This window comes from Xenopus laevis, chromosome 1S (genome assembly GCF_017654675.1).
Source record: "Xenopus laevis strain J_2021 chromosome 1S, Xenopus_laevis_v10.1, whole genome shotgun sequence".
Taxonomy (NCBI): domain Eukaryota; kingdom Metazoa; phylum Chordata; class Amphibia; order Anura; family Pipidae; genus Xenopus; species Xenopus laevis.
In genome coordinates, this window is record NC_054372.1 from 63276722 (window position 1) to 63292215 (window position 15494).

The 15494-nt window shown below is 37.7% G+C and overlaps 1 protein-coding gene across 1 annotated transcript in view; it reads left to right on the plus strand.

Moving 5' to 3' along the window:
* dapp1.S (dual adaptor of phosphotyrosine and 3-phosphoinositides S homeolog) overlaps positions 1 to 15494 on the plus strand; it is a 37206-nt gene that overhangs the window by 8127 nt on the left and 13585 nt on the right. Inside the window, exons 2-3 of the mRNA XM_018243397.2 lie at positions 9947 to 10069; positions 14364 to 14497. Of these exons, the coding sequence (XP_018098886.1) occupies positions 9947 to 10069; positions 14364 to 14497 (257 nt within the window). The remainder of the gene's footprint in view (positions 1 to 9946; positions 10070 to 14363; positions 14498 to 15494) is intronic.

A 15494-nucleotide genomic window follows, 5' to 3' on the forward strand; every position in this document is an offset into this window, starting at 1 on the left:
ATACACTCCACTAGGCATCTGTGGTCTCTAAGGCACATGCTCCACCTTTACAAGCCACTAGCTCCTAGTGTATCTCGTGTATCTATGCCCTTTTTCATGCATAAATACCAGAAAGCTTAGTAAGTCGGGTATCTATGACCTTTTTCATGCATAAAATCCGACAATTCAAATTTAACTCTAACGAGTGGGAGTTGCGGTCATCTACTAATAAGGTGATAGAGCGCGTATTATTTACCACACTAAAGAATCACACTCTCACTGGGAATCTTTAAGGGTCTTGCAAAAACTTTCTGCAAGCACCACACTATTTACTTATCTATACAAATCAAAATAATGAACACTCAAAGAAGATAACCTCAAACCAAAGCCATGAAATCAATTCAAATACATTTACAATACATCACAAAATACTCTGACACAAGTAATATTGGAAGCTTCAAATGGTTCAATTCTCTGAAACAAACAGACTAGGATTCAGGCTTACCTGGACAGTTTGGAAGTAAAACCAATAGCCAGTGCAAAAATAGGTAAAAACTTCCCAAATGTTGGGCCCTTTTGCATGTGGTAGAGGTAGAACTCCAGTTCCCGTCCTCAGGCAGGTGAATCCGAGTCACGGCACCAACTGTTGGGTCTGGACCTCGGTGTGAGTGTCTTTTCCAATGATACAGCCATTGACCGTACAAAGTTTCAATCAGAGAAGGAAATTTATTCAAGCACAGAATACAAAAGCATCCAGTAGCTCGGGAGAATTCTCTACCCAACTGACTGTTACATAGATCTTTATAATATCACATCAGCATAGAAAATATTAGCCATACGTGATTGGTTACATTCAGCATAAAGGCGTGATTACCTTTTTTTCAAAATGATTTTAGTTCTTATTCTAAGTAACCTTGAAGATCAAGACTGTACTATAACATAATATATTGTTTATAGAACCAGCTTCCATCTTAGCTAACAGCTAGCCTTGAGACTTGTTATGTTCCTGTGCAATCATTATTCTTTCTACATACATAATCAAAATATCCAAGCTAAAAGTAAAATGAAGAAAAGAATATTTTCAGCTTGACCTGACTTCTTAGGCCTACTATTTTCGTTCCTAACATGCAATTTCATAATAACCAGCTAGCTAAGCGTTGGCTAGTAGGTTCTGCTTGTATACTGTTACATTTGCTGAAAGCTGCATCTTATAAATGATTACAGTTACATGATATATGTTTGTGCTTGCTTAATTAAAGATAGAAAATAGCATAGGGATGAACCAGTATTCAAAGGTTATATAAGTCTGAAAGCATCATAGTAGGCCATTGGCTTTTCAAGATCCAACACGCGCGCCACACACTTCCGGGTTTTGCGCATGATGTCATTGCTTTCGTGGCGCCTAGACCGCCAGGGTGAGTTATTATACTGTTATTTTGCCCCATATACAGATTTAAAATATAACCCAAAAGGGAAAGAAATGTCTATATTAGCAAAAAACGTGGCAGGGCTTTAGTGATGCGCCTCTTTTTTATGAAAGTTCAGTTGAGGAGGGCTTCCTACAGTTGTACATTGCTCTTGTTAATCCCCTCATCCCCGGTAGGATATTGTGTATTTTTAGTCTCTACCAAGAAGTTACACTGGAACTAGTAAGCCCTTTGCTTTGATATGGATATGCGACCTTTTACTGTTAATTAGTCTGGCTCTTTGAAACCCAGTTTTTGCCAGCAGATGTTTTAACAGAAGATCTTTGACCTTTAAACAGGTATTATGTTTTAAGTTGAAGTGTGGAAGTTGTTCTAGGAGTTTAAACTAAAATGCCCTTTTACACTTAGGAAGCTAAATCCGTATGCAGGGTATTAGGTTTCTGTAAAAGTAATGGGGATGTAAAAGCAATAATCCCATTTAGACTTGGTCCAAAGACCTCAGTCATGTTGAGCCCTGACAACTCCCTTTTACTTTTATTTGAGAGCTGACAATTGTAACTAAATTAAGCTTTGATTCTATACATCATTAATGGATTCACGTTAAAGAGAACTTTACATGCACTCGGTTAATGGTTCAACAGTTTCAGGAAAAGGAACCCCAGGCAACGCTGTCAATAATTCCCTTAAAAGGAGTGTATATTACATGCAGGACATGGCTTTAATTGTACAGTGTACCCAACAACAAAAAATCATTTTGGTACTTGAACTGGTCTGATTTAATAGGACCCACAAAATGAGTTTGAATTTGTTACATTTTATTAGGTTATTTATTTAATGACCCAGGTTTTCTATATATTTATTTGTAATTTGCGTAAATAACTTTATAGCATCAGCTGGAGGGTAGTATCGTGTTAGAATGGAGTGGTGCTGCATTGTTATATGGAAACCATCTGTCTGAACCTTTAGTCCCTTTATGTTCCAGGAAGTTGGGTCTGTTTCTGGTTACTGAGAAATACAGAAAAAGGTCTTGTTACCATCTTAAATATACTATTACCTGTGGAGACAGCAGTAGAAACCATCTATCTGTTCCTGCCCTATTTCACCCGCAATCTGTACACATTCCACATGAAAGTTCTGGAACATTGTGGTCATCCAGTGCTTGTCTATGACCCACCTCTACCACATTGAGAATTGCTGTAAGACAAATGTAAGCCATTAGTGAGGATAAATGTCGGTCATGATATCTGATATAAATGTCAAGTGCAGGTATTATTTGCTGTACTTGACCACCGCAATATAATTTTTTTTTCCCCAATAACAGAATAAATTAATTACATAGTACAGAAGGTACTTATTACAAAAGGCCATCAACTTATTACAAAAATGTAACAAAACAGTAACTTCAACTTGATCCAGCCTAAAATATAATTAATATAATTAATATCCAAGTTTTATTACATACACTGCGCATTAGCACGGAGTTAAAAAATGGTGGCAGATGTGTTGCTTTATGGGACTGAAAAGTCTTATTGAGTGTGAATATGCTAGCTACTCAGGGGGAAGACTGGCATTTCCAACTAAATGCTCTGCAGACTAGAGTTTGATGCTGATTAGAGCCCTCTGATGTGGGGTATGTATGTATGTAATCTCCAGGTTTAGGCAAAGTTGTGGCCAGCCATCCTGAGAAGGAGAGTAGGAAAGACTGCATTGGCAAGATGTGCTAGCAACACCTTTTATATTACAAAGAAAACCAAAGCAAAAGAAAAACATTTTTTTACAGGTACCACCTTTGTCTCTATGTGCATGAGGGGAACTGGCCATATTGCTAACCTCATTCATTTGCAATAGATCAAAAAAGGGCCATCGAATAGATGCATTGATATTTTGTTGACTATGATTGATAGCAGAGGCAAGCAAAATGGCTGCTTTCATATGCATCTTGTTTACAGGCAAAAAAGGAATATTCTGTTAGATGCCATTACAGTCAACAGGTGACATGCAAACCATCACCACAATGTTTTTATGCTTTATATGTTATTATCACCCTTTGCAACACATTATAGAAAAACGCCATGCTATATTTAGTAAATATTCAATCTGAATATAATATAAATAAGACATATTTTCTCTTCATGTTCTTTTACAACTGAACAGTCAGAAAGTCCTTGTTCTATTAACTAATAAGATGGGCAGATGAGGAGAGTGCTGGTATTGAGATGTGAGAATTTATTAGAAGACAAATTGTGGAAGAGATACAAACCTCTCAGTGCTCAACTGCTCTGACTAATGTCATGGATTTCTGAAGTTTCTATCTGTCAGCACAGGATAAGCAACGTCCTAGTACTAGTACAGGAACATGTCACAAAGAATATTGCTTTACATGCCTCTGCACAAAGTATAAATAAGCCCAGTGCTGCATCTAAGCTTTCCTTCTGTGAAAAGGTTATGTAAAAATCTCTTGGGCATGCTTCTTGTGTGTTTTGCCTGCTTCCTTGTGCGTCCTGCCTTGAAATATTATATAGAAGACAGCGGAGTGAATTTCCACCTGTATTAGGTTTCTAGCTGTGAATGATGTACCCTATGCTGCTAGTCTGGGTATAGAAAACCTGCTGCTTGCCAGAAACTGTTCTGCTCTTGTACTGCTCCAACATCATGAGGGATATAGAAACAAATTGTATAGCTAGTGAATCAGTAGATAAGGAAGTGAAGATGAGCTGCATTCTTTGCATGAATGATTGGGACAATAGAATAGCAGCCATACTATGAGGGACCTATACTCTCCATCTTTCATGGCCTGCCTTTTCATTGGCATGGTAAAGCTGTATCTTTATATTTACTTTGATGTGCAGCTCATCTCTTATCAGGGGCTCGTAGTTCAGTGACTGCTGCTCCTGTGACTTTACACTATTTGTCTTTGCCATTCTGTTCTGAAATGTAAAGATAGGACAGCTTTATGATGAAACAGATGAATGGACAGAGAAGTACAGTGAAAATATTTATTTATTTGGGGGTAATAGAATTAATCAAAATGTAGGGACTAAAGTGGAAAGGAAATAGATGAGCTGTATACGACAATTAGGGAGCCATGAACTGGAGAGAGAGGTTGTGGGTGATTGGATTTGAAGAATGAATTAATAATCAAAAAAAAGACCTTACTGGATGAAAGAATTGTGTGTGATGTTAATAGAATATATTTTTACTCCAGAACCAACAATGGAACACTGATTAACATTGCATAGGTTGTGTACCAAGTGTAAAGTTCCTTATCATCATCAGTTTTCAACGTCTCTGAAAGTTGATTTAAACATGTTTTAAAAACAACTCTGAAAGTTGATTTAAACATGTTTTAAAAACCTATTTAAATGAACTTTACATTCAAATTTAGAAACAAAGTGTAATAAAAGCAAGAATCTATAGTACAAATAGTTATGCTGGATTTGTGATTGTCAATTGTCCCTGGTTTTTAAAGGGGTTGTTTGCTTTCAAACACTATTTTTCAATTCAGTTGTTTCAGATTGTTCCCCAGAAATAACGACTTTTTCCAGTTACTCTCTATTTTCTACTTGTGATTGTTTTTCTAATATTGAAGTGTAAAGTTTAATTTTTCACCTTCTTAAGCAGCTCGGGGGGGGGGGTCACCGACTCATTTTAACTGTTCTAATTTGATACATTTAGTTGATACATTTGTTATCATTGTCCCTGGACTTCATTAAAGGCAGCTGTTAGAATTAGATACAATAGTTGCTAATATTCCACAGATGCTGCTGAGAAATGTATCAACTAATTGTATCAACTAAATGTAGCAAATTGTAACAGTTCAGATGCTCCCAGGTCACTGACTTGAGTTGACACTAGTGACAGGAACATTAAAATTTATACTTAAATTTCAGGAAAGCAGTAAAAAATAAAATATGGAAAGCAACTGAAAAAAAGTCTTTGTTTATGGTGAACAATCTGAAAACAACTCAACTGAAAAAGTGTAGGTGTTTGGAAGGTTAACAACTCCTTTAAGGAGAGACCCTATGGAGTATGAAGTTGGGGTATGTGATCAAAGACTGAAAAGATACAGACCCCCAGATTGAAATTTTGCCACACTCTCCTCACTTCTATGCAATTTATTTCCTCTACAACTACAAGAATCCTAGCGGACTATGTGTGTATCCTTCTATAATCCACATTGAACATATTTGTTGCATGTTACTGAAACCGGAAAATACATTTCAATAATATTTATGTATTATGTATTTTAACTTCAGAGATCAAAGTAGCATCTACTTTTAGTGGCTACAAAATACCCTGCCATAGACAATATTGAGAATTGCCTCTGCCTAAAACACACGTGGAGGCTTATTTGTTCCAGGTCAAATTTTTGTGGTTTTAGAGGTTTTTGAAACCACAACTAAACTCACAAACTCAAAAATCACGATTGTTATTGAATTTATTAAAAGATCTTAATATAAAAAGTGCAAACGGAAAAAAAGCTCTGAACAATCAGAATAAAAAATCAGAATACCACGAAAAGCTCTTAAAATTCTAGTTTTTCGGACTATTCGTAGCAAAAAAAAACCTGAAAACCCTCTAACATTCTGATTGGTTTAAAATGGTCCAGTACGATCAGCGGTTCTTCCATTGACTTCTACAGGACCTCGAGAACTTTTGGCGGCATTAAGCTCCCCATAGACGCGACGATTCTTCTTGCTGAACGACCGATTTTAAGGAAGTCCGACCAATCCTTCGAAATTATCGTGCGGTTAGTGGTATTCGAACGATCGTACATCTTACGATTTTTCGGCCGACATCTGTCAAGAAATTGATTGGGCAGGTCAAAAAATCTTTGTCGGTCCCAGTGCAATCTATCTATGTTTGCAGGGCCAAGCAGGCAGCTCCCCTTTGTTTTCCTGGTAAATTGGTCTTTTTAGTTGATGGTAAATTCATACGATCGTACGATCTTTCTGAGAAGATCGTGGTCTCACGATCAGGATCTGATCTTTAAAAATCTCAACATCTATGGCCAGCTTTAAGCATCAAAGATTTTCATGGTATTTTCACTTGATAATTCTCAAAACATTCTGTTTGAAAAATAGGATAAACACAAATTTTTCGTGATTCATGGAAAAAATATTAATTTGATTGTTAGTAAATGGGCCCTGTAGTATCTTAGGAAAGCCAATTATCACTAGTGTCTATTTTATCTACTAGTAGCTCTGTGTGTCTTCACCCTTAGAAATGTGGCTTTAGCGCTCTGGACAACTGAATGTGACAAATTGTGGTTCACAGATCTAAAAATTTAATATGCAAATGACAGGTTGCATTTGTTTTGGTATTCCTAAATATTTTGAAGATGATTCAGTAGAGTTTTTTGATTTTATTTATTGATTTGGCACAGAAAAATATTGCATATTGAAACCATGGTAAAGCACATAACAAGATCTACACAGTGGCGAAACTACCGGGGGAGCAGGGGGTGCGAGCGGGCCAGGGCCCGCACCCCCTCAGGGCCCCCCGGCAGTCCGTTCGCCACTGAGAATGCCGGCATATGCGGCCGAACAGAGGGGGGCGGGGCCCGGCTGCACGTCACGCACCAGGGCCCGCCCCCCTCTAGGATCGCCACTGGATCTACGTATATTCTGAAGTACTGCTGCTAGGAAAGCTGTCTGCATGTAGATTATATATAGTGAATAAAATACCCCCTCTTGTAAATCATAAGGATATTATAAGTTACCGAGGAGTTTCATGACCATATAAAAACACAAGGCCGAAGGTCATGGAACTCCGAGGTAACTTCTTATATCCTCATATTTTACAACTGGGGGTACTTTATTTATTATAATACACAAATTTCAGTGAGTTATGTGACAGAAATGACATCAGAACTCACCGTTTATAACTGAGGACATCAGAACTCACTGTTTCTAAGGATATAATTTACAAGATATTCATAGCTTTGGTGTATTATAGGGATATTTCTCATGCAATAAGGGGTAGATATTGGTAGTGGACTGGCTATTGATGTAGAATGATGCAGTCGTTCTGTAAGTGGAAAGACCATAATAAGAGGCTTGGGAGAGGCTAAAGAGCCAAATATATAAGAATGATGTAGGTGATAGCTTGTATAGAGCTGGCATTACAGAGCAGGACCTGTAAGCACATTTTTGAATAAGCATCTGTGGTTCCTTCTCACAGTGATACCAACGCTACAACAATCCTTTTCAGTGTCCAGGACACCACACATATGTAGTGACATCTATTAGTATACCGAGCTTGTGAACTATACAGGACAGAAAGATAGTGGTGCATCAGGAACAGTAACCCGGGCCAGTGCACTTGTCGGCAAACAGAATCACGCGGCATATTATTATCATTAATGTATTATTATTATATATTATATTACATTGATTCATTATATCCAGTGGGGGAGCCCAACACATTGACACTCCAAGCGAAGTTCACTAAAGTTACTAAGTTTATTTTGATTGCCTTTTTGCATCAGCACTGTTTTTGCCTTGCAGACTATATAGTTTCCTATTTTCTTTTTAGTCTGTGCAAACCAATATAGTATAGAACAAGTGAAAGCTTGTGTGTGTGTAGGGGGGGGGGCATCACTCCTCTCAGCATATCATTTAACAGGAAACTTGGTTGAAACAGGCTCCAGTATGCTCTGTAGCATAACTCAGGCAAACACCTACCAATACAATGAGACAAATAAATACATACAGCAGTGTTTACTAAAGATAATGTTGTGAAAATTTCATTACATAAATATATTAAGGAGAATAAATGTGTTTTATTTTAAATAGATCTATAAACAAATATACAATAATAGCTGGCATTTTATTGTCTGTGTACAAATTGTAGCCAAAAATATTGGAGCTCATTTATAAACACTGGGCAGTAACTCATAGCAACCAATCAGAGGATTGCTTTTAGTGTTCATCCTGCAGCTGACTGTAAAAAGCTAATCACTGATTGGTTGCTATGGGTTACTGCCCAGGTGCAAATTTGCCCAGTGTTTATAAATGAGCCCCATTATTTCTAACTGCATTTCAGCCTTTAGAATAAAGTAGAGTAAAGTAAAATAAACTAACAGGTGTATGTTAATTAGCTAGGGGTTAAACGCTCCCAGCTTTCTCGTTAGAGCTCCTGAGTTAAGATTAAGTGCAGCATGGTCTTGCTACTCAGTCACACTGTTTGCTGTGGGACTTGTTTTTAAATACAATACAGACATAGAATGGACTCACGTTAAAGGGCACCTGTTACCCTAAAATATTCTCTCTGACCAAAGGTGAAGGCTACTTAGAGGCCACACTCTGGATAGGGGTACTGGGAGCTCCCAACTGCTGCAAGTGTCATGTGAGCTTACGTATTGAGAAACACCTCATTTTTTTGTAACAATAATTTTTTAAAGGCAATGTGTGCTGGCAATAGTTTCCCTTCTTTTTGTGTACAAATAATGTGTTTTTATAATTTCTAGCAGCTGGTCAATTCCAGAGTGTGTGTTAGATTGAGCACTGGCACAAGGGTGCTTCTAGCAGCTGGTCAATGACACAGTGTGGGTTAGACTGAGCACCGGCAATTTCTTTCTGTGTTATCTATACTGTAATAGCGCTCTGGGATGTGGTAAGAAATATGGAGATGCCTAGCAAAATCCAGAAATCTAAATTAAGGCTAATTTCCTAAAACCTTATGAAAGTACAGGAAGTCATATACAAAAAAGCTGCATTTTTGGCCTCTTGAGACCAAGTCTGCAGCTAATTGGCCTATGAATGGGGCCTTTCTGACAGTTTGCTAAACTGACATTTGGCTAAAAATCAGACAGATCAGGAAATTTAGTTAGAGTAGAACTGAATTGGCACATTGGTGACATTCTCTTCACAGGTGCTTATTTTTGAATTTTTGATAATTTAGTTAGAGTAGAACTGAATTGGCACATTGGTGACATTCTCTTCGCCGGTGCTTATTTTTGAATTTTTGATAATTTAGTTAGAGTAGAACTGAATTGGCACATTGGTGACATTCTCTTCACAGGTGCTTATTTTTGAATTTTTGATAATTTAGTTAGAGTAGAACTGAATTGGCACATTGGTGACATTCTCTTCGCCGGTGCTTATTTTTGAATTTTTGATCTGAAGGCAAGTTTTGGTTGCCTAAAACCAAGTGTACTGCCAAGGTTGGGGACTCCTGCTCTACACCATAGTCAAAAACATATTTATCATCACAAAGTATTCAGCATACATTAAAGTAGCATTTTATGCTGATTCATAACTTTCAAAAGAATGAAGTTGCTTTCATAGAACAAATATAGTAGTTTTAACCAGAAAAATATTTATAGAATTTGATAAACTTTTTTAAAGCCACTATTTGACCATAAAAATGAGTGCAACTGCTAGGCCAACCTTAAGGGCTATGTCTCCATATACCTATGCAACAAAATGCAGTGCTGGCAGTTTGGGTATGAAGAAAAAAGACCAGGCATAAATCTATTAAGAAAAAGCAGAACATATGCAACAAAATTACAAATGACAAAATTAATTTCCTGCTAGGTGGTACCATGGTAACCTCTCACGCCATGCAGCTGAAGCTCTGCTACTTACAAATGGCCAAGATGGAAGCTACCTCCTGAGAAACAGTAATTCCAAGTCAAACAGCTACTCACTCTCTGTCAGGTAAGTGACACTCACAGCAGTATAGAGTCTGATTAAATTTTATGAATTCTGTTAAAGTAATATACAATATGACAAAATAAGGTTATTTTAACCTTAGCAGAAGCTGAGGCAAAGAAACACACAAAGATTTGTTCCGCTTTCTTCTTGTACAGTGGAATGGTAGGAAGAAAGGAAATGTTTAGATGAGCAAAGCCAGTGGTTATGCAATGTATGTGCTGAACAGAGAATGTCTTGAAATGCATTGAAGCTTTTTAATACATCTGTGGTCCCTACTTTGATTAACAATTTAGTCTGTATATGTCTATATATATATATATATATATATATATATATATATATATATATATATATATATATATATATATATATATATATATATATATTATAGAATTATAGATACAGTAGATAGATAGAGAAAGAGAGAGAGATCCATAAAATTATGAAAAGGTCATCTCCCATAGACTCCATTTTATCCAAGTAATCAAATGATTTCCTTTTTCTCTGTAATAATAAACAGAGTTTTATTTAAGGTTGACATTATTTATCTAGTAGACAAAATATGAGCATCCAAATTAAGAAAAGATTCATTATGCCCCATGCATTCTGGATAAAAGGTCCCGTACCTGTATCTGTTGAAGCCACTGCACAATCAGTGCTGCAGCAGCAAACTTAGATATGTTAGGTCTTTAAAACCTCCTATCCATGAGTCTAAAGAGCCTACTATTCTATATGGTGCTAGGGAAAACCAATTGATATCCATGGTCAGGGCCGCCATCTGAAATCACGGGGGCCCTGTACAACAAAATTTTCTCAACACCCCAGCCCATTCCCCAAACCACGCCCAGGCCCCCAGATCCCACTCACCCCAAACTACAGTAAAAAGGCCACACAGACATCAGCGCTAAAAACGGTAAAACCCCCCTTGCACAAGTTATAAAATGCCATTGGTGGTCAGGGCCCCCCTACAAGTTAAAAAACAATTAGCGCCAGGGCCCCCCATAAAAGTTTTATTTTAAAAATTAGTCGTCATGGCTTCCCTACAAATTAAAATAACATAATTGGTGGCCATGGTCCTATATAAAAAACTGATGCCATAAAAGTTTTTTTTAAAAAACATCGGTGGCTAGGGCTTCTATAGTGTTAAAAAAATACAGGGGTTTAATAAAAATAACACATTGGTGCTCAGTGGAACTTACTTTTGGCTCCTTTCATGGCTTGGGGTCTTTTCACGGCTTCAGGACTTCAACATCGGTTCTTTTGTGGCTTCGGGTCTTTTTTGCGGCTTCAGGACTTCAAGTTTGGATCTTTTCATGGGTTCGGGTCTTTTCACGGCTTTGACACCATTCGTGGCTTCGGGTCTTTTTGTGGCTTCCGGACTTCTGATCTGTGGCTCTTCTGGACTTCAGCGATGCTGTCAAGAGGCTGTCTTTAGGCCGGGTACAGATGTACCCCCTGTGCCCACCTGATGGTGGCCCTGTCCATGGTACAATATAAATGATGTAGCCAGACACAAGACATGCATACACCAAGATGGAGAATAACTTCTCCCATCCATACCTCTTACAGACCCATTCCACTACCTCAAGCTAACAACAGACAAACTGATACCAGCAAGCTGTCACATTGGACTGCCGGCATTGCAAAGATCCACTGACCCGGAGATCACGTGTACATGGTCTGCAAGCTTGTTGAATCTTTGCACCACTCCACATCACCAGCACCCCAATTTGATAGCTGCAGGGGTCTGATACAATTATGTAAAAAGAGGGCTGGGGAGATTAAAAGTTATAGTGGTGCAGAGAGGATAATGTAAAATATGCTTAAACTAATGTTCGGAATGGGTTGAGCATATGCCATTCAATAAAGTTTTCCGTGTTCCCAGTCTAACACTTTAGACTTTATACTGACCCAGTGCTCAGACTTGGAAATGCCCTCTTTCCTGATTTAAATGATTCAGAGTATGATCACTGAGAAAACAGAATGATAGGTGGCAGAGAGACAAGTATAGTTAGACTGTTTTTTTATTGAAAACGTTACAAGAGAATATGAACATAATGTAGGTCCAAAGATTAGCTTGAGTAACCGTTTTCAAAGCTCTAATTCCAATTCAGGCATGGTTAATCATGCATGGATCCTTCTCTTGATGATACTGTATACACCTCTGTATTCTAAATCAAGCAGTATTCAGATGACAGGGTGTAGGCAAAGTAGGCTTGTGGTTTCCAATACATGCACAGACTTGAAAAAATAAAGATGAGGGTTATGATAATGAACCTCTGTTACCACAAGAAACAAAACACATTTGGATTTTTAAAAAAGGTTCTTTTGATGCTTTAATTCTATTTTAATTTCTATATGGGCACATTCTACTGGTATTGATCAATCACAATTCTAAAAGTATCAATGCTAAAATGCCTGATCTTGTATTGCCAAAACTAGCTGTTTTAATTGTGGTTCTATGAGTCTCTCTGAAGTAATTCAAACACACCAGCTACGTATAGGCAAAGGTTTATTACAAACATAGAATGAAGAATATATACATTACCGAATGAGTAAAAGAGCGAAGCACCTTCTATTAGGGTTGCCACCTTTTTTAAAAAATTTTACAGGCTGCTGGGGGGCGGGGACACATAGGGGGCGGCCCGTGACGTCAAAAGGGACGGGGCGTGATGTCAAAAGGGGCGGGCCATGCCACGGACACAACGGACGCTAGAAGAGGCAAAAGAAAAGGTACGTTGCAGGGGATTGGGGGCACGCTGAGGGCTCCTTTTAATCGTATTACAAATTTACCGGCAGCTACATTGCCGGTAAATTTGTAATACCGGCCCGGCCTTGGCAGGTATTTTAACAGCTAGGCCGGTAAAATACCGGCCGGGTGGCAACCCTACCTTCAATCTGCAACCAAGACTGGGAGATCCTGGAACAGTCAGCAGATTGAATCCCTCAAACGGAGCACGGAAGGTCCTGTGGCGTCACGTGTCAACCCCACAAGTGAGATCTCAACTGACTGAATGGAGACCCCCAGTTTATATAGGCTTAGCAAACAATGAGCTCAGATAGTAATTTACAATGATAGTCAGATAGTAAAATACAATGATTTGGTTAATAACAGATCTTGCTTTCCATGCGCTCATCAGGATCTGGCCAGACTCCCAACAAGCACATCCGAAGCAGAGATCTTATCTTGCTAACTGGTAGCTGAATAGCATATTGTGTTCCTAGCTACAATAAAGGAAAGTCTGATAAGGGCTGCAGAAATCAGAAATCATATGAGAATAATGAACAAATATTAGGTCATCGACACAAAGCTTCATTATACAGGATTATGGATTATAAGGCTGCCTTGTATACTATCATACAAAGCTTTGTTATAAACAATTATACGTTATAAAGCTGTCTTTTTACACTATATTGGGCTCAACATACGACATCGGGTTCAACAGTAGAACAGTTCTTTATCAAAGTATTGCAATGAGCTATTGGGTTTAATCAGAGTATTACCATGAGCCATTATTGAAAAAACTCCCATTAATACACTAGCAAAAATAATTTTGACACATCTTTACCCCTTTTGCCTAGTTGTTGCCACAAAAACAAAAAAAGTGGATCTTTGCACAATTTACTTTTTGCAGCTATTTTTAAAACGGCAAAATATATTATGAGCGAGGACATTTACCCTGGTGTGAAAAATGTTTGTGACTTTTTGAAAAGAATGCCAAAAATCTTACTAAAATTATGACATATTTTAAAATGGTTTCTCTGAGCATATGAAAACTATTAGGGACAAAAAACTGGCAAATGCTTAAACTTATGTCTCTTTATATATGCCTATATTACATTGCATTTAAATTCAAGAAGGGCACATATATTGAGGAGTCAGTTTTATTATTCTAGTATTGTACTGAAATCAGGATGCATTTTCTCTATTGACAGGTAAAGCAATGTCCTTTCTGTCCTTGACAAGATGCAGTCCTGTTCTGCCTAATACTGGCATAGGTAGTAGTACTACTATTATGTTACTTAGCCTCACTATTATCCAATGTCAGAGAGAGAAAAAGCTCTGCTTGTTGATCTATGATCCCTACATAACTTCTCATTCACCAGATCATATATTTGGTACAGCTGCACTGGGGCCTAGTCATTCTAGGGAGGCAATTAAATGCTGAGAATAGAAGTACTGGAGAGTTGTTCTGTTCTTTCCAGTAAAACCAGTGCATTTCTAGCAGAGGAAAGTTATTGTGAGTTTAGGTGGCTCTACTAATAGCAACTAATTCCATTTGCCATTTCATTTCAGGGCCAAGGATTCCGTAAAACATTTTGAGGTTCTGCAATGTGGATCTTATTTCAAGTTTGGCTTCAATGAATTTCCTACGTTAAAACAATTTGTAGAGCATTTTGCAAACCAGCCTTTGATTGGAAGTGAATCAGGTAATTTACAGATGAGACACTGCTACACTATATGCTGCAGAGAATAATATGCTCACTGCTATATGGGTTTATTCAGAGTAATGTAAAAAAGCCAGCTGCCTTATTGCATGGCTCATCTGAGATTAAAAAAAAAAGCATAAAGATAAATGACATGTAAAGTATATGTTTGGACAGTTGATGCTTTGTTCAATTTTCCATAAGCACAGAAATTGTGTAATGACAGCGCTGTTATAATTGGAAAGATTTCTGTGTGTTTTTCATTGAACTCTGGATGAGTAATGTAACCACAGTGTCATCAGTGATTCTAGTGGTCACATGATTACCTGGACCCAAAAGGGCGATTACACAATGATTTAAAGATCATGAGATTTCGCAGCCATTTTTCCTTTAACAAAGTCCTCACGGGCGAAACGCGCATCAGGTGCTTAGCTCTGTAAATGTATTTTTTCCAAATAATGAATGGGTAATAGAAATTGAGGGGGGCTTGGAGGGAGGTAGCACTAACTTCGTCAACCAGTCGCTGGTGGTGTCAAACCAAATCCTGATGTGCTGTTGGATTCTGATATAGGGATTACGCTGTTACCATTTTAGGTGCCTCTGAGAGGCCAAAGTGTCAGGGAAAGTTTTTGGTACGTCACATTAAGCCTCTCATTTGTTTTCTAAAGGCACAACACAATTAATCAACTATATGACTAATCACGATTGATTTATTACAAAAGAACTTCACTGATAAAAATTTGCTTTGTGTAAGAATTATTTTCACATAATGCCTTGGTATACTCATTCCGTCTCTATTTTCCACACATAACATACTCTTATGTGGATTGTACGACATTAATGACTCCTCCTGGAGTTCTGTATAATGGACAAATCATTTTCTAGTATATTGTAAAGTTGTCAGTACATCCATATGGCTGGACTTCAATTGAAAGTGATGCTTTGTTAGGAGGTGCGGATACTACAAACATACAATTATAAGAAAAAATTTTGTTCAAAG